The sequence below is a fragment of the Habropoda laboriosa genome, unplaced genomic scaffold (genome assembly GCF_001263275.1).
Source record: "Habropoda laboriosa isolate 0110345459 unplaced genomic scaffold, ASM126327v1 scaffold124, whole genome shotgun sequence".
NCBI classification, from domain to species: Eukaryota; Metazoa; Arthropoda; class Insecta; order Hymenoptera; family Apidae; genus Habropoda; species Habropoda laboriosa.
Genome location: NW_017100265.1, coordinates 1,142,355 through 1,169,571, shown reverse-complemented (window position 1 = coordinate 1,169,571; position 27,217 = coordinate 1,142,355). Strand labels below are relative to the sequence as shown.

General features: G+C 38.1%; 1 protein-coding gene across 1 annotated transcript; it reads right to left on the bottom strand.

Annotated features, from left to right (window-relative positions):
• Window positions 1-1,274: 1,274 nt before the first annotated feature.
• On the bottom strand, window positions 1,275-19,027 carry LOC108573171. The gene is made up of 4 exons (XM_017935559.1): window positions 18,967-19,027; window positions 9,868-10,035; window positions 2,153-2,412; window positions 1,275-1,472 (listed from the first exon to the last, which is right to left on the bottom strand). Exons 2-4 carry the CDS (start codon window positions 10,033-10,035, stop codon window positions 1,373-1,375), a joined length of 528 nt encoding a protein of 175 aa, XP_017791048.1. The 5' UTR covers window positions 18,967-19,027; the 3' UTR covers window positions 1,275-1,372.
• Window positions 19,028-27,217: the final 8,190 nt, after the last annotated feature.

Sequence of the window (27,217 nt, the reverse complement as noted above, 5' to 3'; positions counted from 1 at the left end):
CCCTGCTGAAGGATTCTTCGAACGCAGATTTATTTCACGGACAAACAAGCTTAGACCCCTTCGACGACGAACATTGTCGTTCTGCCTGCTCGTGGTACGACTGATTTCGTCGTTTAGTACAGTCTTGAACGAGTACAACAAAAGGTAGTCTCTCCCTTTTTAAGAATCACGCGCGTACGAGTCGATTTCACTATATCGAAACGTTACTCTTTTTTTTTTTTTTTTACCATTATCTAACGATAAGTAACTTGTCTAAAGACCGAGTAGAAACGTAAAATCATAAACACGGTCTGTGTTTCGCTGTTCTCGACGATTTTCGAGCCAACGAATCGATCACGGGACTGACTATGTTTAACGTATTACACGATTTTACTAAAATATTCGGTACAGGATCGTTCACGAGCAAACAGGCAGATGTGCTTTTGCTCTCGAACAAAAGAAACGTCTGCTACACGTGCTCAATAAAGAAAGATCCTAAAGTGAAAATCGAGGGGAGGGGATTTGAATAATGATTAAAGGAAGGCAGCCGATTATTAGGTCCCTTTTTGCTTCACTTTTACGCGAATTCAATCCCTTTCGCTCGCTTTCTCAAGAATGTCTCGCCAATGAAAACTCCCGTTTAGCGACCACTCTGATCGATCCAGTCGATATTGCGAAGAAAATGTCACGATCGGAAATAATTGTTCGTCCAATAGATCATTAATTATTATTCACCTATACGTTGTATTTCTTCCGTAGTTTTTTTTTTTTAAACTTCCAACATCTTCAGTCGATATCTCTTCTAATCACGTCATCGGGTTTGTTTTTTTCTTTTTCGTTCACCACGATTTTCTTTCCGAACGATCTCCTTCCGCGTTTTCCTTTTCGAAACAATTGGACCCGTCCGTTGCAAGACGAAGCAACAGCGGTCCAATCAATCGGAAAAAGAAACTCGAACAGTGTGTGGCAGCAGGCGCGATATTCGATACGCCAGTGCGTTTAACAACTGAAAGAGCAAACGTGATCGTTCTTGTTACACACCCGTGACATTTCACTCGTTCGCCATAGGGATTCCGCTTGTACTCAAGCGCTGCTAAAGGCAAGCGTGCAATCTTCGTAGAAAGAAAGAGCTGCTCTTGCCGCGTGCACAATAGTCGAAAATTTGATTCTTTCTAAGAAGAAGAAGACAAAAAAAGAAATCAGGCTGACGGTACGTCAGATTCCTTCTTTCCTTCTTTCTTTTTTTTTTGTCATTTTAAACAAGACTGTGTTCACGAGAGTCGTAACGATGCGTGTAGAGAATGGATGAACTAGTTCCTGGTGACGTCGATGATGATGGCGTGTTCGAGCACGGTGGTGACGATGGATGGGCCTTCTTCGAGGCCGACAGTACCTAGGTATTGTGGCCCTGTTTGCGGATTTTGTTCTCCAGGGCAGAGGTGGGCCGGCCAACGAGGTCCTCCAGTTCGTCTGGCGTCAGAACCGTGAAGTCTCTGCTTACAGAAGAAATTTACGCGATGTTATTATTCGTATTCTCTATGTACATCTTCTTTTTTTTTTTTTATATATACTGTTTGCTTTCGTTCTTTCGTATCGATTTTTAATTGGAATTTTCAGAATTTCGTTCGAAAAAAAATTAGGAACTGTGGTTTTGACATTTCAGGAATTTTCATTTGTTCTCCTATTTTCTTTTCTTTCTGGAACGTGGACAAAGGGTTGTGATTAAGAACAAACTAACTTTCTACTTATCAATTGACAGGCAGTATCTATGCTATTTCACAAATTCTTCTAACATTCTAAATAATGTCATCTACATTATTTTCTTAATAGACTTGTAAAATTAGATTGGCATTCTTGAAAGTTCCATTGTGTATATTTAATCTATACTAGAGAGAGAGAGAGAAAAAAAAAGGAACAAACACGATCAGGTAACTTTGTTGTATTTTACGTGCGGATTATTTAAATTTTATTACATTCATTCATCAGCTAAATAATGAAAAAGAAGTGGTATCGATTTTTACCTAGCGAACGCGTTTATCTACCGCGAAACACCAGCTCGCTTAAAACAAAGGAATAAAAAACTCCATGAATAAATGAATAAATCGAACATATTTGCTCGCATCATTGTTCATGTTGTTTCAATTATTAAACGATTAAAGAAAAGGGTCGTCACCTGTGCTGTGCCAGTAGCATGTCTATGCTGGTAACACTTCTTTGATGTGTACCATCCTTCTGGGCAGCCTTTTGTTTCTTGATGCACAAAGCTCTGAGGGGCGCAAGGAACACACCGACCACCAGCAAACTGCACCCGACGACAATAAGGGCGGTCGAGTTTTGTGCAGCTTCTGCTCCGGGTGCAAGCTGCACCAGGCCTACCACCAGCACCACAGCACCAAGCAGCAACGATCCAACTACCACGTGTAAAGAATTGACCTTCGAAAAGATGAAAAAAAAAAAAAAAAGAAAAAGAGAACTTCAATCGATAATCAGCCTCATCGTTCACACTTTGCGCTAATTATCAGGTCACCCGGTAAGCAGTATTTCCGAAAAATCGAGAACGTCTTTGAAGAGAACGAGCGATAAAATTGGTGGACAAATAAGACGCTGCTGTGAGAAATGAGAGAGAAATCTATCGAGGATTGATTCTTTTCTTGAGAAGAGGAAAATATATGCGTTACATACGGGATGACCTGATACCATAAATTTGATATTATCACGAATGGGTTCGAAACGTATAATTTTATGAAAATTAATTACTAGATATTGTTCTTTTTCAATTATTTCATGTGACTGCTGTTGTATTCGTGTTTTATTGTTGAAATAACCTCCTTTTTTAAGTACAGCTTTTATGTACACCTTTTAATTAATATGGAGTTGCTTGGTATCGTTATAGTTTTTGCGAAGTTCGTATAGTTAAACTGCTCGCAGCTCGTATTTTTCAAAGTAAAATTGCACTGAAACAAGAATATCGATGAACAATAAGATTTCACGTTTTATCGTCTTGCTTTGTTGTTGAAGCAATCATTCTTAACTTCGAAAATAATTTCGAAGAACAAAGACGTTTCTTTTTTTTTTTTAATTTAAATAATTCTTCGTACATTTGGAATATGCATTATCTGAAAAGGAAAACTTCGTTTAACGTTGTGCCAGCTACCGTTAATGAGCTACGAATTTACTAAACGCGAGGTTCAAGTTTGAAGGAGGAACCTCCTTTATATATAGCGTGACGCGAAAGCAAACATTGTTTCTACTACGTTGTACAGAAGTGAACCGACTTAATTAGAAACACAATTCTTGAAATGCCTCGCAACTGAGAACTCAAAACGGAACACAATGCCGAAACTTTACGTTTCAAGGTGTATAACATATTTCGAAATTTTGTCATTAATGAAATCACGCAATTACGGGCAGGTGTTCCGTCGTTAATTTTCGACGCACTTTTGGCAAAATTGCACTGCGTAGGAGAAATTGTTGAAAGTGCGCGTGGAGCCTATAAAAAGTCAGTATATTTACGCGGGGTTCAAACGATAAAGGACGGTATTGTAGTCAGATAAAAGGGCTGCAAGTGCCTCGTTGTACTTTAACCTTTAAACACTGATTTCATAATATGCACCACGAGGATACGCTTCGCTGTAATAAATTTCTTCCCTACGACAAATAATATTTTTTTCATAAATTATTCCATTTCAACTGTTTCGAAAATGCATCTTAGGGAATCGCCTTCGAGGTATTCCCAACGATTAGAATTCGAACGATTTGAGAAATATTCAGAAATTCTGAATTATTTTGCGTTGAACTTCGTTTCTTTCGTAGTGAAAGATTTCTCAAATTACTATGGAATTTCCAAGGTAAGTAGAGAGAAATGGATTTTTATCATTGAAAACGAGAAAATTTCTGCCTCGTATTTCCCCTCTGATCTACCTGACTATATATTCGATAACATCGTGTTTCAAGGCTGGACCTTGAAGATTTTAATTAATTCCTCGAGTTACACCATTTTCAGCTAGATAGCAGATTTAAATTTAGCTTGTAACCACGCAATACGTATTATGTAGCTACTGAAACACCGAAAACCTAACGTCTCTCTTATTTGGTAATTCAAATTGAATTACTGGTTAGAATCTAACGTACAGTAAAAACCTTTTTAATTGCAATTTTCGTGTACCGTTTGTTAAATCTTCTAATTTCATTTTACTCGAGGAACATAAAATAGTGTCACACCTGTGAAGCAACTGTACAATTTAAAGAAGTACATATTCCCATTTGGAAGAGTCGAAAATTCGTGTACCTTGAAAATGTGTGAAATCGACGAAATGACAAAGTTACAATGATTTCAAAAAAGTGTCATATACAATGAATCGACCAATCTCTTCCAATAGTTCTTTTCTATCACCTGAAGAAATAAAAATTTGCACGATAAAACATGGCTGTCATTTTGTCAAAATGCATTTTCCTTTAAGATTACGATTATCTTTGACTTTCAGCATGCATTCAGAATGACACTCTGCGAGAAAAATGTAATAACTTAAATAATAATTAAGAAAACTACACAAAAATTACACTGTGCTCTCCTGAAACATGTACAAATATGTATGAAAAATTTCAAGTCCCTTAGTTTATAACTATCTAATAATCTTTTATCCTAAAAATCGCGTAAAAATGACGTTTCCAAATGGGAATACTCTCTCAACGGCACTAATTTGTCCTTTTTATTTTCACTGCGTGTCTATCAACTCTGATTGAACCGTAAGCGATGAAAACGCCACATTTTCACCCAATAATCGACAGTGATTTACATTGTGCTGTACCGCACGAACTTTCTTACAACAATAAAAATACTAGATCGCCGGAACGCCGCCCTATTATTATCCCGAAAGCTGTGTCAACAATGAAGAAGAAGATCGTCGTTTACGTGTAAAAAAAAAAAGTGTAACTAAATTTAGTGTCGATTGTCGGGGAAGGATGTCCATAAAAATTGCTCTGTGAAGATAACCGGAGGGAGGTGAGGATCGAAAATAAATTCTAAACAGGAGAGGCCGCGTGCTTTATCGTGTAGTTACAGACCGCTTCCACAGAACGCCTACGAGTTTTCAATGACGTCACAATCTCCACGCCGCGGAAATATTCCATTTCCACGATGGTAATTTGCCAGGCGACCGCGACGAGCAGTCATCCAGTTTTCCAGCGAATAATTATGCGAAGGAAAATTCGCGGTTAATTCGCAGCTTCTCCGCTACTCCGCAAGATTTCATCGACTCCCGCGGATCCGAGTATCGGGTGTCCTTTCATCACCTTTCATTATTCTGCCGTTAGTGGATCGATCGAAATTTTTTTCTACCGCATGATACGGTTCAGAGGTCTTTAATCTTGAATTTTTGTCGAACCGTTTTTGAATTCGTTTCAATGGCCGTTAAATTGCAGCCAGAAGAACTGAAGGTGACTTCGGAAATTTTGAAGAAATCTATCGTAACGTTGAAGGTCTCTTCGATATGAAAAAAATTTGGATCGGCTTATTGATAATAAAATGATCCAAAGTGACCGCGTTAGGTGATTCACGCTGTGTAAGAGTCAACACCGAATTTTGAGGTAGTTTCAGCGAAATTCACGTTTCGATCTTTCTCCCGTTTTCGACCTGTGTTCAGTGAAATTTCGGGAAAACCTAACGGCAAACAAAGAATCGCAAGTTTCCCAAAATGTACGTTTAATGTTCTGTTCGTGGAAATATGTATACAGTTGGTACACTATTTTCGAGAATATATTGTCGATCGGTTCGTTTTCGTTTGAATTTTGTTTACTTAATGGGATTCGGCAGGATTGATAATTGTTGAAAACGCCAATTAAAGGATTCGACGAATGAATCTTTAATTAAAGCTCCCTCGAATTGTAGTTAGTTCGTGATTTATTGCATGGTTCGAACGCTCTCTGTTTATTTAAATGATAACCAGAGAGCTACGAGATGTGCCTTCCTTAGAATAACAATCGCAACGATGCGTGTTTTACCGGGAAATTTACAACCTCTCCTTTTGTTGTTGCCGAGTCTATCGATACCGAAATTTCGTTGCAATTTAACGGATAACGGTAAAGTTAATTTATTAAAAATTACGAATATCAAATTTCGTGGAATTTTAAACGATACTGTTAAAAATTGTGAAATACTTTCTAAGAAAATTTACGACCTTCTGTGCAATTTAAAAGCTAATTTTTTCGGTATTATTGAGTTTATGCGACGTGAAATTTAACAAGACAGCAATCAAAATTCTTAGTATTCAGTTCAACTAAATTCTCGAAAGGAAGAGAAGTATTTAATTCTAAATTTTCAAAAATTTCGAAAAAGTGAAACGACCACATCTTTTAGTATTACAGAAATTAGGTGAAGTTTTGTTACAGAGGAAAGATCGTCGAAATAAAATACGAATTACGAGACACGAAATTAGAAACGGACCAAGAATTAGGGGATTTTAAAGTTAAAATTTCATCTACATGGTTACTTCGTAGATTATGCTTGCTCTAACTCTTTCTTTCAACCTTCACCTTTCGGAGTATGGTAGAAAATAACGGACCTTGCCACTGTAATATATCTATTATGTTAAATTCCTCTTGGCTTCTTTGCGCGTGTACGTATAAATCGTTATTTTTATACTTATTGAGCAGTTATTTATGCTGTTTGTCAGTGATTAATGCTATTTCCCCAACTAACGCACCAGTTTTCAATCTTCTTGTAAAATATTGCTAACATTGCTTATGATCAATATTATAAAAAGTTTCATTTATTATTTTCTTTTTTTATGGAGGGATAAACCCAAACAGAAACACAGTTTTGCACTGATATGCGTTAAACGTAGGCGTAAGTGAGATTATGCGTAAGTACACGCGCACTCGACGAATCTTCAACATTGATTTATTCAAGTATGGAGCTTCGTATAGAAAAATGTTACTCTACGTTTTCGACTTATTTTTTCGTGTAATATAATACGTTATAAGCTAAATTGTAAATAACCTCTTGTGACAGTTACTTTTCATGTCACTGTAACACGCTAACCTAAATTACTTAGAAATCTCTGTCAGAATTGATTGTAATTAATTCAATAAATAGAAAAAAATATTTTTCACGTAGATTTACCCTATTTCACGTTGTACCACTAGTTCAGAGACACCCTGCGTATCGTCGAATCTTAGAAATAATTTAAGTCTTCGAAAAAATACAATTTTCTGAAATCAAGATAATTTTAAAATCATTTTACCTGTACAAAGTGTAAATCTATGTGATATCGTGTGAAAAGTATTTAGAAAAATCACTTAGACACTTTAAGAATTATTAGTGAAAATGATTCGTATTTTACCTTTACATAAAAATTAAATATTATCTAGAAATTCGTCAAAATTTGATTGTTCCAAATTTAATCCTTTCCTCCCTCTCAATTTACCCCGAATCAGTCTACCTACAATCTAAGCCCAATTTTCCAAGAGTAACGAAGGACATCATCGAATTCGACGCACCTTTCGTACATGTACATTACATTTTCAAGTTCCGTGTTCGCGAGCAATTTGCCTCGACTTAACATCGTGTCCGGCTTCTTTATAAATTCGTGAAAAATTTCACCGATCCTTTGTGTCCTGCGCGTTTCACTGACAGTCCTTTTCTTAACCCAGTTTCCCGCGAGCAATAAAAAATGTTAATCCCGGCGAATTCGTTGGAACCGTCTGAACGGCCGAAAGTTTCGCATTCGCAGGTAATTTCCCTTCGAAATCTCAAGTAGAAATCATTTGAAATTCATAAGCGGCTCCTCGTAGCCTCCTTCTTTCCCGCGAGTTTACTTCCGAGCGCGTTTCACTAGCTTTAAGTTCACGTGTTCGCACGCGGATCACGTTCGCCATTTTTTTCCTTTTTTTTTTTTAACCGAATTTAGTCCAGAAATTCTATTTATGAAGAGATCCGGCGGGATCTGATAAATAATACTACATAATTTCCTCTGCTGGTAGATTTTTTTCACGTCGTTCTTAAGTATTGATTTTATACGATTGATTTTTTTTCAGGGAAAATTACAAGGGAATCTTTTTTTCATAACGCGATACGAGTTAAATTTATAAACTTCGTTGTAAAGAATTCCACGTTGACAAGTGAATATTTCGTGGAAGTAATATTCGAGATTAGTTGCACAGGAATGTATGTTGTATTAATTAATTGTAAATCTTTGATTCGTGAAAATTTACTAGAAAGAAAAATAATATTTCGGTACAATATAAATCAATATTTATCTATCACAGTATTGATAATTAAGGATCTCTGTTTTTATTTATTAATTAATCACAATTGGACCGTGGACGTTTGTGCACTTAAAATACATTATGTCAAAGTGTGTGAAATATGAAAGTATAATATGTAGAAGTATACCAAAATATGCGAAGGATATGTGAAATATACAATAAGTATATTGAAAATAGATCTTAATAATGAAGACTGTTCTATTTAGACTTTCTAAAACGAAAAATTTCGTTTTCACAGGAACAGGTATTTTTCTTTGTTTTTGTTTTCATTGCAATAATACGCATTCTTTATAGAAATTGCAAGATTGCCTCCAAGATTGCCTCCAAAAAATACAACAGCTACTAAAATTCTTACAAAAATACCAATCTTCAAAAACTGTAAATACTGTTTCTGCATGTACAAATAACCCAACTTAGAGATTGATGACTTAAAATAAACAAATAAAAAAAAATATACATACATTCTTCATCAATGTTTTTTAGCGTAGAAAGAAAAAGCTACAATATTATGTGAAAATACGTAACATCCCACACAGACGTCGAGAAGGTATGGAACATTTGGATCAAGAGATGAAACGTTGCGTCAGCAGTAGCAGAAGTATTAGCGATCGTTTCTTGAACACGTACGACCATCGAAAGAGCGCACTTGAGTAGATTGAAAAGTTTTTGCCGACTGCAGTGAAGTGTGATTGTTGGGCAAAGCGAGAAATGTTTGACACAAAAGCAAATCAAGATAATTGCCAAAGGAATTTACAGCGTTCTAGAGAATCGCGGACAATGCACATTTGCGTACTTCGTCGTTTATCGAGATCGCGTTCCAGTTTTCTTCGTGGAAAATTTTGCAACAATGCACAAACGCTGTTTTTCGTCAATGACTAACCACCCCAGTTTTACGTAATTCGCCAACTTCGAGAGCTCAGCTTGGAAACGTGCCTCTACACATAGTTTATTTCAGATCGATCAAGAAATGATGAACGATCTTAGTATAAACGGTTGGTAAGAAGTGTAACAATTTCCGAGGAAATTTACGTCTTTCATAAGCATAAACTTTGTGTGTGCAAATTATATTTGCATTCTGAAGTGGTCGAAAGCAAATCGAAGGAGCAGCCAGCGGCAGTTGTACAGGAAGACCAACGTTAGAAGTGGCTTCAGTCAATCGAGATTACAAACGAAGTTTGCCAATTTCTTAATTACACGAATATTAATACGAAAATATATACCGAATGAACTAAATTGTTGTATCATGTGATTCACTTCTTCACTTTTATATTTAATCAGTTAACACGTGTTCAAAGCGATATTGTCCCTTTGTAGTTATTATTTTAAACAATTAGTCATTTCAGTAAGTTTTCATATTTTAAAACTTTATTCCTGTCCTTTCAGTGTAATTGTAATTTCCGAGAATTTTAGACGCTAAATTTGCCTCTTGCAATTTTCCACATTTGTGTTAATTATCTAATTCGACATTTAACTATGCCAAGTTCGATATTTAGGTATTTAACAAATATTACCGTTCAGAAAATCGTTGATTTTTCTCACGTTTTATACGTAACACTTAATTTAGCAATTTTACATTGAACTATTTCCTGAAACTGTACTATTTATTCATTCGTTACTTCTTACCTTGCCACAAAAGTAATATTCTGGTGGTTCTTTGTCAACTAGCGCCAGGACCGCTTCACTTTCAGCTAAAGGGCTTCCAGGTTGACTGCTCGCTATCCTGGATCCTTTTTCCTGGTAATAAGTTTTGTGGAAGACCTTCACCGAGGGCACTGGCAACGCCGTAATCATCTTTAAAAACAGGGACACACGAGAAAAAAGTTGGTTATTCTTCGAATCGATACTCGTCGATGGTTAATTGAAAATATGATAAACCGGATATCAATTGTCCCTTGGAATAATCGACAGAGGATGATGACGATGATGAAAAGAAAATACAAGTGTGAAGTGAACGAAGCGAAACCGTTCGATCGATAATGAACAATTTCTCGTTGATTGCGATACACTTTTAATTGCACCGCGCAAACTTTTGTAATTTAAATATCTTTTCGTGGGGAACGTGGGTGTCGCGTGAACTCCGAACTGTTGAGAGAAATCTATCTGTGGTCCTTTCCCTGTAAATCGCTTATACGAGCTCGAAAAAGTGGATCACTTTTATATTCTCGGTATTAGTATTGCTTCGGACTAATAGAGAAAGTAAAAGGTCAGTTCGAAATTCCTTTTTCTTTACTTCGGGGTATTTAAATATTGGTCAATTTGAAGATCGATGTCTAGTAACGATGAATTTTCATCGGAACGTAGATTTAATTTCTAACTTTTTCCTACGAATTTGCACGCACAAATAGCTTCATCGTTTTTCTATAGAAATGCGGGAGTTCACGTTTGTGAAGAATTTTCACATCCACAAGTATTCTCATGAAGAATTTCACATTACGCTCTTGCACCGTAAAAGCTGTACTTGCACCGCGCACGTGTGCTCAAAGTAAATTACTGTTATGATCGCAACATTAGCATTATTTTGAAGACGTTGTGGAATACACAAGGAAGTGCCAACGAGAAAATTTTTTTGAAAAACAAATTTTGCCAATTTTTTCAACATCACCTATATTTTTTTACACGAATGTACATATTCCTTTTAACTGTAGCAAATATCGATGTGACCATAAAACGACCTTGGACTCTAAAATTTTAAATCAAACGTGAAACTTCTTTCGATCGAAAAAATTATTCACCCTTCGAAACCATTTCAATTACGTATAAAAATTTTCTCGTCCCGCCATAGCTAGAGAAGAAAATTAAGTGGCCCACCCTGTATAAAAGAATTGGCAAGATATCCTGTACCGCTTCGACAAATCTTACAATTCCGAATTTTTCATCCTTCGGCACGCGTGTAGATAACCATACCGTAAAGTTTTCAACAAGCCTGTGTAACGAGGATTACGCGTGTATGTCTACTGAAATCGCCTATCGACGTCGAGAACGATCCTTCGTTTCCTAAGTTCACGTTTCAAGCTGACGTCCTTACGGAACTTTCCCCGGTGCTCGAGTAACATCCAGTATTAACTGTCGGCCGGTGTCGACTCGGGAAAACAAGGGGAAGCCCCCAAGCCGCCGCCACAGCTTGACGATAAAACAGTAATAACGCGACCCTCCCCACTGGTTGTTCGATCTCAAAGATAGGTTGCAGCCTGTCCTTGGCTTTAATTTCCCGATCGGCCGCGGACATCCCTTTTTCTAACGCGTTTGCACGACAAAGAAACCGAGCGTGTCGCGTTTCCACGACAGAGCTGTTCTTATTGTTCGCTCAACATGTGGCAATCCGTTGTCCTTCCACTGTATACCGGCGAAACTCGAGATCGCTGTCTTCTATAATTCTTCTTCTTCTGCTTTTTCCTCCAGGCGATCGATGACAAGGCGGTGGTGGTGTGCGAGAAGGTCCGATGTTAAATGGAAACTTGTGTCTCTAGTGCGACTAATGATCGTGTCCTTGGCACAGCTTTAAACGTCTTCCTATGGAAGCTTCGCCTAGTTTCTTTTTATGATGTACTTTCTGCGATTGATACAGGGAAATTGGATTTGCTGGAATTCCTTTGAAGCTTACAGTGTTACCTTTTCAGTTTGCCAATGTTCAATGGCGCGTCGAGCAGCGCCGTTTAAGAATTTTTATTGTACTCGTTTTTAATTCGATCGGATTCTCTTTTTTTTTCTCATGGAAATTGGAAAATTTTTTGAAATGGGAAACGAATAAATTTTGCGGTAGACTCGATCTCGCCGAAATTGTAGGGTTTTTTGTCTTTGGAAATGTGTATACTTGAAGAATTTAGAATTAGGTCGCTTCTGTTGCACACAAACTCATGCAAAGTGAATTTTACAGTACAAAACACGCGTAACTTTGGCCCCGTAATATTTTCAAAGTGCACTTGTCCGATAAAAAATAGTAGTGACCTTTCGCATCGATTGACGACGGGAATATTGTTAACTTATTGGCAAGGATAATTACGAGCGTATTTTGCGATATCTTGCACAATGGTTGTTACTGAAATTTCACAGATTTCATATGAAAATTATGCGGGTTGAATTTTCAACGACACAATTTTTTCAAATTATTTAAAAACATTTAACTGTAATAAAAAGTACTTTCATATTGCACACGCACTGTTCGTTCAATCTTCACATTCAATTTACTTCTCTAAATTCTTTCAAAATTAACAGCCTAATTGCACGAAATTCCTAAAACGATTTCCAATTTAAAATAATTTCGGAAAGCTCGATTCGTTTAATAGTTCGATTAAATTTCATCAATTATCTCGTCCAATCCTTACATCCTATTTGCTTCGTTCCTGTCATTAACCAAAAAATGTGGTTCCCTGATTCGACCGTGTGGTACAGCAAAAAGATCTGACGGTTTCGTTAGGTAAAAGCTTTTACACTAAGAATAAACATATTCCAGCAAGGATTCTGTTACATCAGACTGTACGATAATTTTTCATAGAATAAATTCATTTAACTAAACCTATTACCTTTAATAAAAAAAAATGTAAATCTTACATATGCCTTAAACAGATCAGATTAGCTCTTTTTGCTGGACCTTATACACGTACGAGCCACTCAGAAGCCATACCTATTCTAATCTTACTCTATCAAATAAAATTCCTGAAATTTGATTTATTTATGAAAAATTAAGCACCAAACATGTTCTTCGATACTGAAATTGGAAGAATATGAAAAAATGGAGTTAACCACTTTGGCCAAACCTAACATAACCTAACTCCATCGAACAAAATTCCTGAAATTTGATTTATTTATGAAAAATTAAGCACCAAACATGTTCTTCGATACTGAAATTGGAAGAATATGAAAAAATGGAGTTAACCACTTTGGCCAAACCTAACATAACCTAACTCCATCGAACAAAATTCCTGAAATTTGATTTATTTATGAAAAATTAAGCACCAAACATGTTCTTCGATACTGAAATTGGAAGAATATGAAAAAATGGAGTTAACCACTTTGGCCAAACCTAACATAACCTAACTCCATCGAACAAAATTCCTGAAATTTGATTTATTTATGAAAAATTAAGCACCAAACATGTTCTTCGATACTGAAATTGGAAGAATATGAAAAAATGGAGTTAACCACTTTGGCCAAACCTAACATAACCTAATTCCATCGAACAAAATTCCTGAAATTTCTTTTATCTATGAAACATTAAGCACCAAGCATGTGCGTTGATACCAAAAATGGAAGAATATGAAAAAAAAAATGGAGTTAATCATTTTGGCTTGTGAGTGGCTCGTATAACGAACAGCAACAACAACAATATTGTAGTATTAATGCACGATGGCTCGCGATGGTTGTAGCAGTAGCAATGATATTGATGGTGGTGCTGGTGGTGGTGGAAATGCTGGTGCCGGTGGCCTAGATACGCTCTTGGGGCCGACGGCCGTTGCACCTCGGTTATCGAACAGCAGAGCTTGCACAGGGTGCAGCTGCACGGCTGGAAAACTATTGCAGACCCGTTTTTGGCGTCCTCCTTGATTTCCTTTCGGAATCGACCGGTTGCGTTGAAATTAGCACGGCCACAGAGAGCACGTTTCAACTTCTAACCCACCAACGCTTCCATCATCTTCGTCGATGATTCAGCTGATCCAGTTTTCGTCGTCGGATCGATACAAGAAAAACCAGATACATTTTTCTTAAGGTTATCCTTTCGCTGGAATTTCTTGACAATTTTAGATGATCTTTTTAACACTGCTTCGTGTATATCTCCTCGTTTCTTGCTCTTCAAGAATAAATTCTGTGTTTTAAACGATTTCGTATGTAGATCTTGTATTTTTCATGGGAAACTGAGATCCAGTGATTCGAAAGATACTCGATAACTCAGTACTCTGATTTTACAATACTTTAGAAAAATTGCAGTAAGAGGTATAGAACTCCTTTCACATATCTGTGCTATGAATCTCACTATCAAAGGGTTAGGTGTGTTTTGTCTTAAAGGGAGACACAAAGAATCTCTCCCACTCGTTTCGAATTGTAATATAATATATGAAAGAAACGGAGTCCTTGAGTAATTTCTAAATTCGTCATTTTGGAATTACGTGAAAACTTAAATACGCTAGATCTTCCCTTCGAAATTGTTCAAAGTAAATCGCGCATATTTCACTTAAGTTCAAGGATTGTTGATAGCTTTTAGTCTTTGCGGTAACAATGAATTGTCGAAAGTGGAATTCCTTTACCTGTGTGATAGACTGGCCGGCAAGAACGTCGTATTTCATCGTTACCCTTATAAAAGAATAATTCTGCACGTGATAATGATAAACACGGTCTCGCGTGCCCACGGTTACGTTCACGAAGGACGAAAGATGAACGACACGCGATTCAACGTGCACGAGCTGTGTTGCTGTACGTTGTACAGCCCAGGGTATTCAACTGCATACGAATTTCAGGCGGAGGTTGGACAGACAGAAAGGAGTCACAGGACCGAATATTCTACAATTCTGATCTGTTTACTCATACGTTTGAGCGAAAAGCTACTACTTTATTCGTGAATCGTCCAATTATTGAATTCCCTCCTATTGTTCTGCTTCTGTTTGAACAGAAAGCTTCAACCGCTGTTATACTGGCTAACCTACATAGTTATCGTGTCGCTTTATTCTTCTGTTTTCGTATTAATTAAAAAAAAAAATCGAAGGAATATAAAGTTATTTGAAAAGCATTCGGTTTTTTTCAAATTTATGCTTTTTCTGAGTGGACTTGAATTGTCTCGTATCCGGCGAACATATGAAATGAAATAAACGATATTAACGAACGACTTGAACAATTTTTACTGTATCATTAAATCAGACTTTCGTGACTGAAATTGTTCGAATAATCATTTTCGAAATTTAGTTATACCAAAGCGACGTACAGTTGCAATAGAAACCGATTTTTATAATACCACATTTTTTCAGAAATTTTACTAATCTAACTGATCTGTGAAAATGTTCCTGAAACATTTTGTAAAAGAGAAACTGTATACCAAAATTAAGGTACGTCGTGAAAAGTGTAAAAATTTTAAAAATTCTTTAGAAAGTCACTGTTCAAATTTTTAACACAACGATGTACCTATTATTTTGTGCATCGTTGATGAAATTTTTTTTTCACTCAAGCTGAGGAGCCCAAAATTCCTCGCAACAGAGATTTTACTAATCCAACCAATCGTTACTCTAACAAACCATTTTTATCGAGAGAATACTCAAGCAAATTATCCAAAAATTTTCAAAAACCCAAACCACAGGCGATATTACATATATCCGCGAATAAATTTCTCACCAACAAACTTTCTAATACTCGCAAAATACCGCTGCGCCGGGATCTCGGGTACAGCGTAGAACAATTAAAAAAGAGGCTACAAAAGAAACCGTAAGAGTGTGCCGATTCTGGTGGAACCTAGATTCGCGGCGCGGAGAACTTTCAAGGCTGAACGTTCAAGAGGACCTCGTCAATGATCGCGCGAGCTTTTCGCAGCGGGGGTAACGCGGTGGTTTGTAAACGAAGTTCCAAGGCCGCCGCGATTGTCATCAAACTGCCCGCGAACCCGTATTTTTCCACCTGTCTAACCGTCTTCGATCATCCGACCCGGGGTGAAATACCGGTCCCAACATCTTGCTTTTCCAGCCGGAATCGTACAAGTTTCGCAACGACTCGGTTACGTGCACGACGAGCGAAGGGGTAACCTTTATTGCTCGGAAAGGCGTAAAGTGGGACAGTGGCCTGATTCCTGGTGTCATGGCTGCAGCTGCATGTGCACCGACGAGAGTGGAATGGCTATAGACACACCGAATGTGCAACCAGTACTCCGCTCCGGTCCGTCTTGGATTTCTGCCAAAAGCTCGCGAGATTCTCTCTTTCTCTCTCCAACCCTTCTCTTTTAGCAGAGGGACGTGTCGAAGAAAAAGGAAACAGGGAAATATACGTTGGATTAATATGTGTGCACGTTACGCGAGCGCACAGTGGACTCGTCTGTTTTCTCCGCGCCTCCGATTCGCTCCACTTTTTTTGGTTCGTTTCACGGAAACGAACTAGTTGAGTAAAAAGGATGATCTTTCTCTGGTTGGTCTACTTGTGAAATTTAGGTCCAAACGGGTGTATGTATACATATCGGATTGGATATTTCGCATATGCGATATGCAAAGCGAGATAGGGGTTTAAATAATTGGAGGCGGTGTTTCTCGTTCGATTTCTGGATAGGTTCGTGGTGAATTCTCATATTTAATACGGTTTGTTGGTAAACGAACAGACGATCCGTGTCAAGGGGGAGAAAGAAAAAGTTTCGCATTTAGAAAGGTTCTCTCTCTCTTTTTTTTTTTCGCAGGATCCAGTCCCTGGCCCTAGAACGTAAATAATTAGAGGACGATCGATAATCTATTTCATGCATGGAAGAATTATCGATTCACGGAATTGGATTAACGGGACACGCTAGCTAGTTTCGAGAGCAAAAATTAGTAAACAGATTGTTCACCGTTATAAACAGCCACCACACGCGTCCACGCTGTGCGACTAATTTCGGTTTTACGGAGTAATACGCAACGAGCTTGTGTGTCACGTTGCTTTCAACAGATCCTTCGGTTTTGATTCGCAAATCAGAAATTCTTAAAAAAAAAATCGCGATTGGTGGTGTTCCGAAGAATTCCTCGAGATTTTCTCACTTGAGAAGATTGGTTAAAGGACCGCTGATTTTTACCAACTGTCTAATTGAACGAACCGTGGAAGGTGTAGTCTGAACGATAAAAGAAAATAGCTTGGGAAGTATTTATGCAAATACGCTCCTTCGCATGGTGCATGCAAGTTAGTTTTATCGAAGGTGGCACGACATCAAGGTGGTTCACCCTTTCGCGGAAGGTACCAATCTACAGGGGTGTCCAGTGCACTGCGTGAAAATAAGCGTTCCCCGACGATCACCAGAAAATCATTCACCAGCCATTGCCTCTAAATTCAATTCAACGAAATTCCTTCAACACTTGACCTTTCCTTCATCGATTTACTCTAATTATTAGCCACATATACACCCCTTTAACATCCTCGCCAATACATCTTACAACAATTATTCGAAATTTCCCTTCGAACAGAAAGTTCCTCCAATTCTTCATGATCAATCGTTTTACATATTTCTTCGGGTAGATCAGAATTGTTCGAATTTTTCCGATCGTCTATAGCTGATTCACGAACCAATTAATAGCTTCAACGTGCCCCTGAAGTTTACATAAATATTCCATTGATCCGTTTCTTCCTTTTAATTTTCCCTTATTTCGATTGCCTACCTTTCCAACGATGGCAAATCTGATTATCTTTAAAGCTCGAGGACTCGTTCGGTTTCCTCGCGCATAATTTCTTCTCGTCGTGGCTCGCGCGAAACGGAATCGAACGTTTCTGTCTGATTCTCACGAAGACCTAATTATCGACCGTACGAAAGACCCGGAGATCGTCGCGAACGTTGAATAACATTGATTTATGGATACGTCGACGACGAAAAGGGGATTCCTCGTACGTTGACTCACGGCTGCCAGTCGCACTAAATGCAGTTGCAACTTCGCCTGGCTCGGTTCCAGCCGCGTATAACTATATTTCGCCTCGATAGATTCGGTAATCGAGGTCAATGTACTCTTTGCTTTAACATAGCGGGTATCTATTTGTAGAGTAATTTTAATATACGCGTCCCTCTCGCCTCTGTAGATCACGGGGAACCGGAAAAGTAGCGAACAACGCGATTTCTCTGGCGCTACAGAGAACCTTCTTTTCCGAGATGTCTGACCTACTGAACGAGATCTAGGCAAAGATGACCAGAAAAAGTGTACGACGATAAGACGGAAAGGTGTTTGAATGTGTTCGAAGGAGATTCGTTAAGGTTAGGTTAGGTTGGTTAAATTGGGTTCGGAACAAAGGGGATCTTCACTTTGACGAGACGAGCAACGAAGAGGAGAGACGGGCGATTGGCGGTGGTAACACTGCACGAGATGCGCAGGGGTGAACGCGATGAAAACAATCGTAGAAATAGTTCATTAAAATCTCGAGAATCGATAAATGGGTCACCGCAGGTCGTCGGGCAATATCTCACGTATCCACGATGAGTACTCGATCGTCAACTGGGTCATTTGACTGTAGCGAAAATGGGCGGCAAAATTGACGGAAAAGAGTCGATCGGTTAAAAATTGACGATCGATCGATATTAAAATCACACTTCTCCTCCGTCAACTTGCGAATTATCCGAAACCCAGCTGCGTTCTAAGATATATATGTATACACAACACTTACACCGACCACCATAACAAACGAATTTACCAAACGAACCGTACTATCTCTCAAATGAATTTCTAACGAGAACCGCACTTTTCCCAATTTTCCCCATCTCGAGTGTCCATCTTTCTCCACAAGCACCACGGAAATATCGCGGAAGTTGGAAGACGCCTGGTATTTACGTTGTCCACTCCTCACCAATCACCGCAAACTTCGTCTCTCCCCCGTGGGTTTGAAACTCAAACGAGTACTTCGACATTCCCAGGTTCAATTCCCCTGGGTGACTTGCTAATAAATTCAGTTACTCTCGACACACAGGACGAAGAAGCATCGCGGTCGTCGGTGCCATAGAGAAAGAGAGAGAGAGAGAGAGAGAGAGAGAGAGAATCCGAGTGAAACGGAGGAACGGGGGAGTCGTATCAAACGGTGTGAAGAGAGAAGACTTACTTTGCTGATTGCTTCCTCGACGAGCCTCCGTGAAGAAACGCTGCGTCGATTCGCGAAGGAGAACGCCGATTACTTGGGAGAAGGGCTTATTCTCACGACGACAAACGGCACATTGAGCTGGACGAGCGAAATAGAACTGTACCAACGCGAAGCACCGTGTACTATTGTATCCCGCTCAGTCGAGAGATCGTTTCGACGGGGTGGTGGTCCCGCGAATACTGAGCTTCTCCGGAGCTTCGTATCCTGGTCGATAAGCCACCCTCCGGGCCACCCACTCGTGTTAAAGCTACGATCACACCTGCGCTCACGTGGACCCGCGTACATTCACACGACACCCTGAACAGCACCTTTAACCTTTCGCGTTGATTACCGACCGATACGCCGTACCGGACGAAGAGTGTACATATCGTGTGCGTGCGTGCATGCATGCATCTGTGGAACGATGTTCGAACGCGATTTTAAGTTATCAAGTTCCACCCTCTCTCCTCTTCTCCTGCCCGTTCCACGGACAATTCGTTCTGTTTGCCTTGCAATTTGTGTCTGTTCACGTCTGTTTCAGCTCCAGTTCGCCTTCACCACCATCCGCGGACCTCCTTGTTTGTTTGCTTTCCACTGTTTGCCCGCTGTTTATTATGCGCCAGTCACGTCGGTCCGAGCGCGCCTACGATGCCCGGTTATTATACCTGCTCTGATGCGTATCGAGGTAGATGTTACGGAGCAACAAGTATATATGCGTATTCGTGATTTCGATTTTTCTCTTATCTCACGTTAGGTTCTTCCCCCTTCTTGTACGAGGCGTAGCTTTTTTTAGGTTACGATTTTTAGGTTATGGCGTTATCGAAATAATTAGTTTGCGAGCAGAGCCGTGTTTACTGTAAGGTGCATCAGGGGCGAGCTGAGGCTTCTCGATCTCTGTGGAGCCATATTTTAAAACCTTACTCCTCGCAAATAAGGATATTTTTGTTTTACTGAAACGAGTTATTGTGGAAATTTCGAGTTTTATTTTCAATAAGCTTGAAAAAAAATGTGTGTGAATTTAATTATACTGAAATAGACTTGTTCTTTTGAGGTCTCGTTAATGATGTTTCGCCTAGGGTCTCCAAAAGTACGAATGATTATTATCACGATCGTAATTTAATTTAAATTATCAATATTTATTTTCAATGACGTATAAATCCTTAAATTGATGGTATTAATATGTTCGATTATTGAATCAATTTTATTTTTAATTAAAACAGAACTTTTACTATATACACATATACATACAGGGTGTCCCGTAACTCTTCGAAGATCCGGAAATGGGGGGTTGCTGGGGTGACTCTGAACAACTTTTTCCTTGTCCAAAATGTAGTTTGAAGCTTCGTTTTCGAATTATTAACGAAAAACACTGGCCAATCACAACGCCCGTAGCTCCCGCGCTCAGGGGCGGGCGAACAGAGATTTACCCGCGCGCTATCGTGAACGACGCGTACGCGTGACTTCTCGGTTATCGATCGCTGTCAAAAAAATTCGACTTTGCACCGCTATTTTTATAAGGCTTAGAGAAATGGTGTTTTGCCGTCATTCCGACGTTTGTATAAATTTTTGAAAAAACTGCAATTAATCGGAATCGTGAAGAAAATAGCGAAGGTCGCTTTTAACGCGTACGCGTTTGTTCACGATCGCGCGCGGATGAGACCCTGCGCTCCCGTGCCTGGGCGCGGGCTCTGCGCGCGCTCTGATTGGCCAGTGGTTTTCGTTAATAATTCAAAAATGAAGCTTCAGATTTTCACAATCTTTAACCGTTTGTAGCTCATAGAAACATTAACCGATTTCGATGAAATTTTCAGCACGTGTACAATTGACATAGATCTACAAAACGTATTTTTTAAATTTTCATTACGAGCTCAGATATAAAAGTTGTAAAAACGACCTTCGCTATTTTCTTCGTGATTCCGACTAATTGCAGTTTTTTCAAAAATTTATACAAACGTCGGAATGACGGCAAAAAACCATTTCTTTTTTGACAGCAATCGATAATCGAGAAGTCACGCGTACGCGTCGTTCACGATAGCGCGCGGGTGAATCTCTGTTCGGCCGTCCCTGAGCGCGGGCGCTACGGGCGCTGTGATTGGCCAGTGTTTTTCGTTAATAACTCGAAAACGAAGCTTCAAACTACATTTTGGACAAGGAAAAAGTTGTTCAGGGTCACCCCAGCAACCCCCCATTTCCGGATTTTCGAAGAGTTGCGGGACACCCTGTATATCTACTGATTCATTTTTTACATCAGTATAAAATTTTATTATTTTGTTACTTTGTTTGTTTTAAAATTTTTCGAAAAAACAGCTTTACCGGAATTATTTTTGTAAGCATGCATGTAGGACGATGAAAAATACGAGGGTATAAAAAATTTGCTTTATTTTTGGAGCAAAATTGGTCGGTGAGAGAAGCAACACGTATTTTACAAGCACGTAGGTGTTTAAAAATTAATTTACCAACATTTCGTGTAATAATGAAAATCTTACTTATAATCAAAAATCAGAATCTTATTGATCTTTCTGAAACGAACCGTATTGCCTTTTCTTTCAAACAGCTTCAAAAATTCTAATTACAGTCGCTTATCGACAACTTGAAGAACTAAGAAATTTCGAGAATAATCCCTGTGCTAGATGTACACAAAAGATATGTAACGAAAATGAAACTTGAAGGTGCAGAAATTATTAACGATTTTCTTTCGCTACTCTTTGATCCACAATTGGTAGCATGTATATCACTAACGAGTTTATTTTTCTACGGTTTATTTACGGCAAACTTATTATTGTTTGCGTAAACACCTATTGTCACAGAGCTCTAAAGGGTTTTCGTACAATTACCAGTGAAAATGACCATCGACTTAACGGCGCTAGGAAATATAACGCGGTAGGAATGAATTAATGGGACATCGAAGAATCATTACGTGTACGAGTTAATGATTCGATTTGTACGTAAAGCGTAAGGAAACAGCTTCTTAAAGAGTGGTGGGCGGTTTGAATAGGAACAAATGCGGTGGCAAATGAAAATGTAGTTTAGCTGTCTTTAATATCCCCGACCTGTTGTATCGCGATTTATGCACTCCACGGGTATTTCCCGTCGTTAACACACCTTTAACCTTTCTTCCCGACCACTGACATTTTTGCAACGAGGAGTCAAGCCATTTCATAATATTTTCAAGTACTTAACAATGGTGTTCCCTTTTTATACGCCGAACATGCATGATATACACAAGCAGTGGACATTTGTATGCGTTACCATTGTCGATTAAATATTGTAATTTGTGTGTTTCTCTTCGTTTAAATACCGATACAACTCGCTTGCTGTTCATCGACGATGCAATTGCGAATTAGAAGTTAAAGAAAAATATTGCGACGTTACTTTACATTTTCCCGAAGCAAGGATAATTGTAAAAATTAAAATTTACAATTTTTGAAATTTTGTTTGCAACGAAGTGGGTTTTATGAATGAATTTTATTTTTTAACATGATTGCTGAATGCAAGGTGAAATAGTAGGTAAACTCAGACGAGGAAGATGAAGTATTAAAAAGAATAATCAAGGAAATGAAAGTGAACGTTGAATTCTAGCAGTAAACTGGAAGTGAACTTAGTGTACACATTTCTTGAATTAAAAAGTTCATTAATTTACCTCCTTGGAAATGGTATATTTAAAATTAATTATGTTTTTGAATACCTACGTTATAAAACACTGCTGCAAAGGTTTACAGTGATACTCTGAAGTATTTATACTGTACAAATACTTATATTATGAAAGATGAAAAGCTTGTTTGTGTTAAATTGAGTAAATATTAAAATTCATTCAGATATTCCATACAGTTCGTTTGAAACTGCACTGGAGAAACTCGAGGTAGCTTTGGTTTGCAACTTTTAACCACCACTGATACTAAAACTCAGTTTATTAATTGGACAAGTTAATTAACGCAGTAATTTTCTACATTAAGATACGCGAAAAGTGTTAAAATGCTTTTTTCTCAGATGTTTGTTAATCAACTCTCGATCGTTCTTGTACAATTTACCTGAAATTTCAACGACTATACTTAACAAGTGTATGAAACAATTACGAGCGAAACTAGGAAAAAACATTTTGCTTTCTGTTTGACAATGACGAAAAGAATTGCCGAAAAAGGAAAGATCGTAAACGAAAACGTAGAACGAACACGTTCCATGCATGTCCGACATAAGACGCAGATTTTACATTGTTCGTAGTATTCAGAGTGATTATTTTTAGAGCGTTCAGCGTATAGGTGTTATGTTATCGATAAAGTATCGACGAGACCTTCTCCGCAAGGTTGGCCGTCTCTTCATTGGAGCTTAACGCGATGCATTAAACGGCAATAATTAATTTCGTAATTAACCTTGTAAAATAACCAATAATAACGTTTTGATCCAACGGACAACCTTAATCTCTCAATATCGACGTTTGATCTGCCGATTGTACAACAAACGAACGGGAAAAATTTTCTATTCTATTTCTGTCCGAACACTTTCCTTTTCGTCGTTGAAAAACTATTGAATTTTTTTAATATCAATATGCTGTTAGAAAGATATTAATCGTCACAGATTTAATTTTCGTTAGTAATTCACAGTGACAGCCTTGACGATAAGTCAGACAATTTTGCTTTTTTAACTGCAACTTATTAATCGGCAAAAAAATATAATATGTTGTTAAAAATAAATGAAATTTGTAATTTGGTAGCAATTTTAGCATAATATGTTAATAAAATTGTTGCTATAAATCACGTTGGATATTAATCGTCAGAAATTTAAGTTTCGTTAGTAATTCAGTAATAGTCTTGATGATAAGTCAGACAATTTGATATTTTTAAACGCAGCTCACTAATTAGCAAAAATATTGTAAAATATGGCAAAGTTATAAAAAAGAGAATAATAAAAGGCGAATTTAGTTGCACCTTAACCTTGTTAGTTATGTTTGTTATAGCACGTGCTCGATAACTGTATCGGAGTCAGATATGCATTTCTGTTCGACAATATTAAATACGACATCGAAAATGAATTACTCCACAAATTGATAAAAACTTCGTATCGTCTTATATTGAGAAAATAGAAGCAGTGAACTCTGTGCCGCTGATAATAAGTAACTCTTCGCTACTCGCTTCTTCCGCACCGAAAGGGTTAAACTTTAACCCCTAGAATTTAAACTTTTAAACTTTAACCATTAAATCGTTAAAGCCACAAAATGAGAAACGACGCAGATACAAACTAGGCAGTAACTAATGGCACGACGAATATTTTCTTAATTACATAAAAAAGAAAAAGGTACCAAAGTAAGCAGAAATTAAATTCAATTTTTTCACAATCAGGATTACCGGTTAACAATGAATATTTCAATAAGTTAACCAACTGTAAACCGAGTTTTCTTCGTTCGTGAGAAGAAAAATTACGGAGCAAGAATTGATAATTATTACAAAAATAATAGTGCAACGATATAATGGAGTGGTATAGAAATGAACAAATAAAATGTACTTAGATAAATGGATGCGCAACTTTCAAGTCACGTGGCGTTCTAGAGTGTTAACAATTCTACTCTGATATTCTTTTGGAAGAAACGAGTAATTCGAATCTGCTCGTAAGAACGCAAATGCAGTATATTACACACCGTTAGAGTGCACTTTAATAATTCCGGTATATCCTTTTCATCAAGTACGCACTTCATAACTAAAGAATAGAGAAGAACGCCCGAGGCTGTCACGAATCTTCGTCTTTACTCGCCGCCTATTTTTATCAACGAATCGTAACTTCCAATGACGTACCTTTAAGCATCGCCTAACAAATGCGTCTTCAACGAAGAACGTGAAGCCTTCTAATGGTGATCTCGCGTTACAATTCTGTGTGTACACATTTAACCCTCCGTAGGCAAACATATTTTCTGACACTCCCTAGGTCCAATCTTTTTCGCTGTTCTAGGCTTCGAAGAGTTCCGAAAAAATTCTGAGACACTTCTCAAAGTCATTGTAGAATTGTTCGTCAAGACAAACGTTTCAAACTTTTTCCAATAAAAATTCTTTTCGAAGATTATAGAAGAGTACTTGTCGAAGTATACAAGAGTGAAATTTGGCTCGGGTCATCAGTGACCCGGCCATCGGAAGGATAACTACGTCGTTCGTTTTGCAATTGTTCTTCGAGAAGAACACCTCGTTACACGAATATTTTCAACTTGTTTACACGAGACGTACGCCAGCGCAAGGGTTTTGTGTGTAATCCCTGTGGAAATTGTGGCGGTACAAAGAAATAGCGGGCTACCGACTAATTAAAGCTGGATCGATAACGCGGAGAATCAGTTTGTACACCCTCCATTCACGGAATTGATCGTTCCTTTGCGTCAGAAATGAATTCTCGCAGTGTACTTTCTTAGAAACGAATGGCCAAGACACTTGCTGAGACGGTTACGTCATTTTCTTAGGAAAGGTTTCGCAAAGTTATTCCTGCGGAAAAATCCCAATTAATATTCCGCGTGTTTGGAACTTAGAGCGTTGGCCACATTTCGGGGTACATTTCCATTTCGCCCAGCAAACTATGAATATTAATATTTCCGTACTGCACGTTGTTGTTTACTTTATTCAAAGGGTCTTTTGTTTTGAAATTTTAGAAGGTAACAAAAAAAAAAAAGTTGAAAACTTTAACGTAACCTTTTATGTCATAAATAACACGGGAATAATTTATAGTTGAATCTTTCTAACCGGTGTGCTTTACTCGTGCACAATATTTTATGTATAACGCGTAGGAAGCTACTTACACTATCGGCCAAAAGTTTGGAATCATTGTGCATTGCCAGTTACACAAAAATTCCCAGAAAAAAGTCAGCAGCTTTAAGAATTTTTTAACGAATTTTCTATCGTTCAAATCAATCGATATGAGATAAATTGTTATTTATCTCCGCAATATCAGTATCAAGTCTGTGAAAAATTTGTAGCAGATTCAGTACTGATGAGAATTGAGAGGTGATTCCAAACTTTTGGCCAGTAGTGTATGTTGCTGAAATAAAAGATCGAAGGAAAATAATAAACAATTAAACAGAATATAAATTCGTGAATTTATGGTTTATGCGAACATATTCGACACGGTGTATATTTAAGTTTGTCAAGTGTTCTTTGACGTCATCCGGAATCTATATTAACAATAGCAACTCAAACAAGACAGTATCAATATCTTCACCGCGTACCAATAAGCCTCCCTAATCACGACCCACGTGTTATCAATTCGCATGATTAATCGTTTCACATATTGCAAGGTACGTCGCCGGGAGCGTAGGAAATCGTTCTGCGGGATTAATAAGTCGACTATATACACAGGGTGTTCCTTACTTTTCCCGGCAAACTCTACAAGCATAATTTATTACTTTCAAAAACGCGTAGGGTTTCCGGAAAGATAACATTTATGATGCGTCAGTCTAAAGCTTGATGTCAGTTAAAAACAACACGGCGGTTGGTTAGTTGCTTCATTGTTTTAAACGGCTGATCTCGTGTACGAAAGTGATCCATAGATCATTTTCTACGCGAAAAGAAGTGAAGCGGAAGAAATTTTCGAAGATTTCCTGAACACCTAGAAACGCACACTTTTTAATTGTTAAAATTAACCCGACCCAAAATTAAATTACTAAAATTAACCCTAGATCACCATAGATCACGCGTTCTCCGTCACCCTGTATAACGCGGCGGTCGTTGGTATTAACTAGCATTATTTGAATGTCGTTCATATCTAGTCTCGTGACCTCACAATTGCCGATATCAACTCGCATTATTCGGATGTTGCCTCTATCAGGTCTCACGACCCCGAAGTTGACAATATCGACTTGCACGGCGTAGGTGTTCGCGAGTGTATAATACGCGAGTGTCACGAGTTCCACGACCCGGATGTAGCTGATATTGACTCCCACGATTTGGCTACTGTTTCACATTTACGATCAATCCTCGCTGTGACAGTAACTAATTGAACCGTAATTTTTCTCAAATTGACCGAGCAAATATTCACGATTTAATTTTGCCACTTGGAATTTTTCAAATTGTAAATTTTCAGTTTGCGATAACGAAATTAACGCGACGTTTCGAAACATGATCCCTGTAGATCCTGATCATTCGTTATTAGGATCACCTCTTGAGACGGACATCTCCCGTTTCGTCTTACCTTCCAAGCAAGTCTATTTCGATTTCCTAATCACAGAGACAAAGTTCTCTTATTCGTTTTGTAAGGGGATAACTCGTAC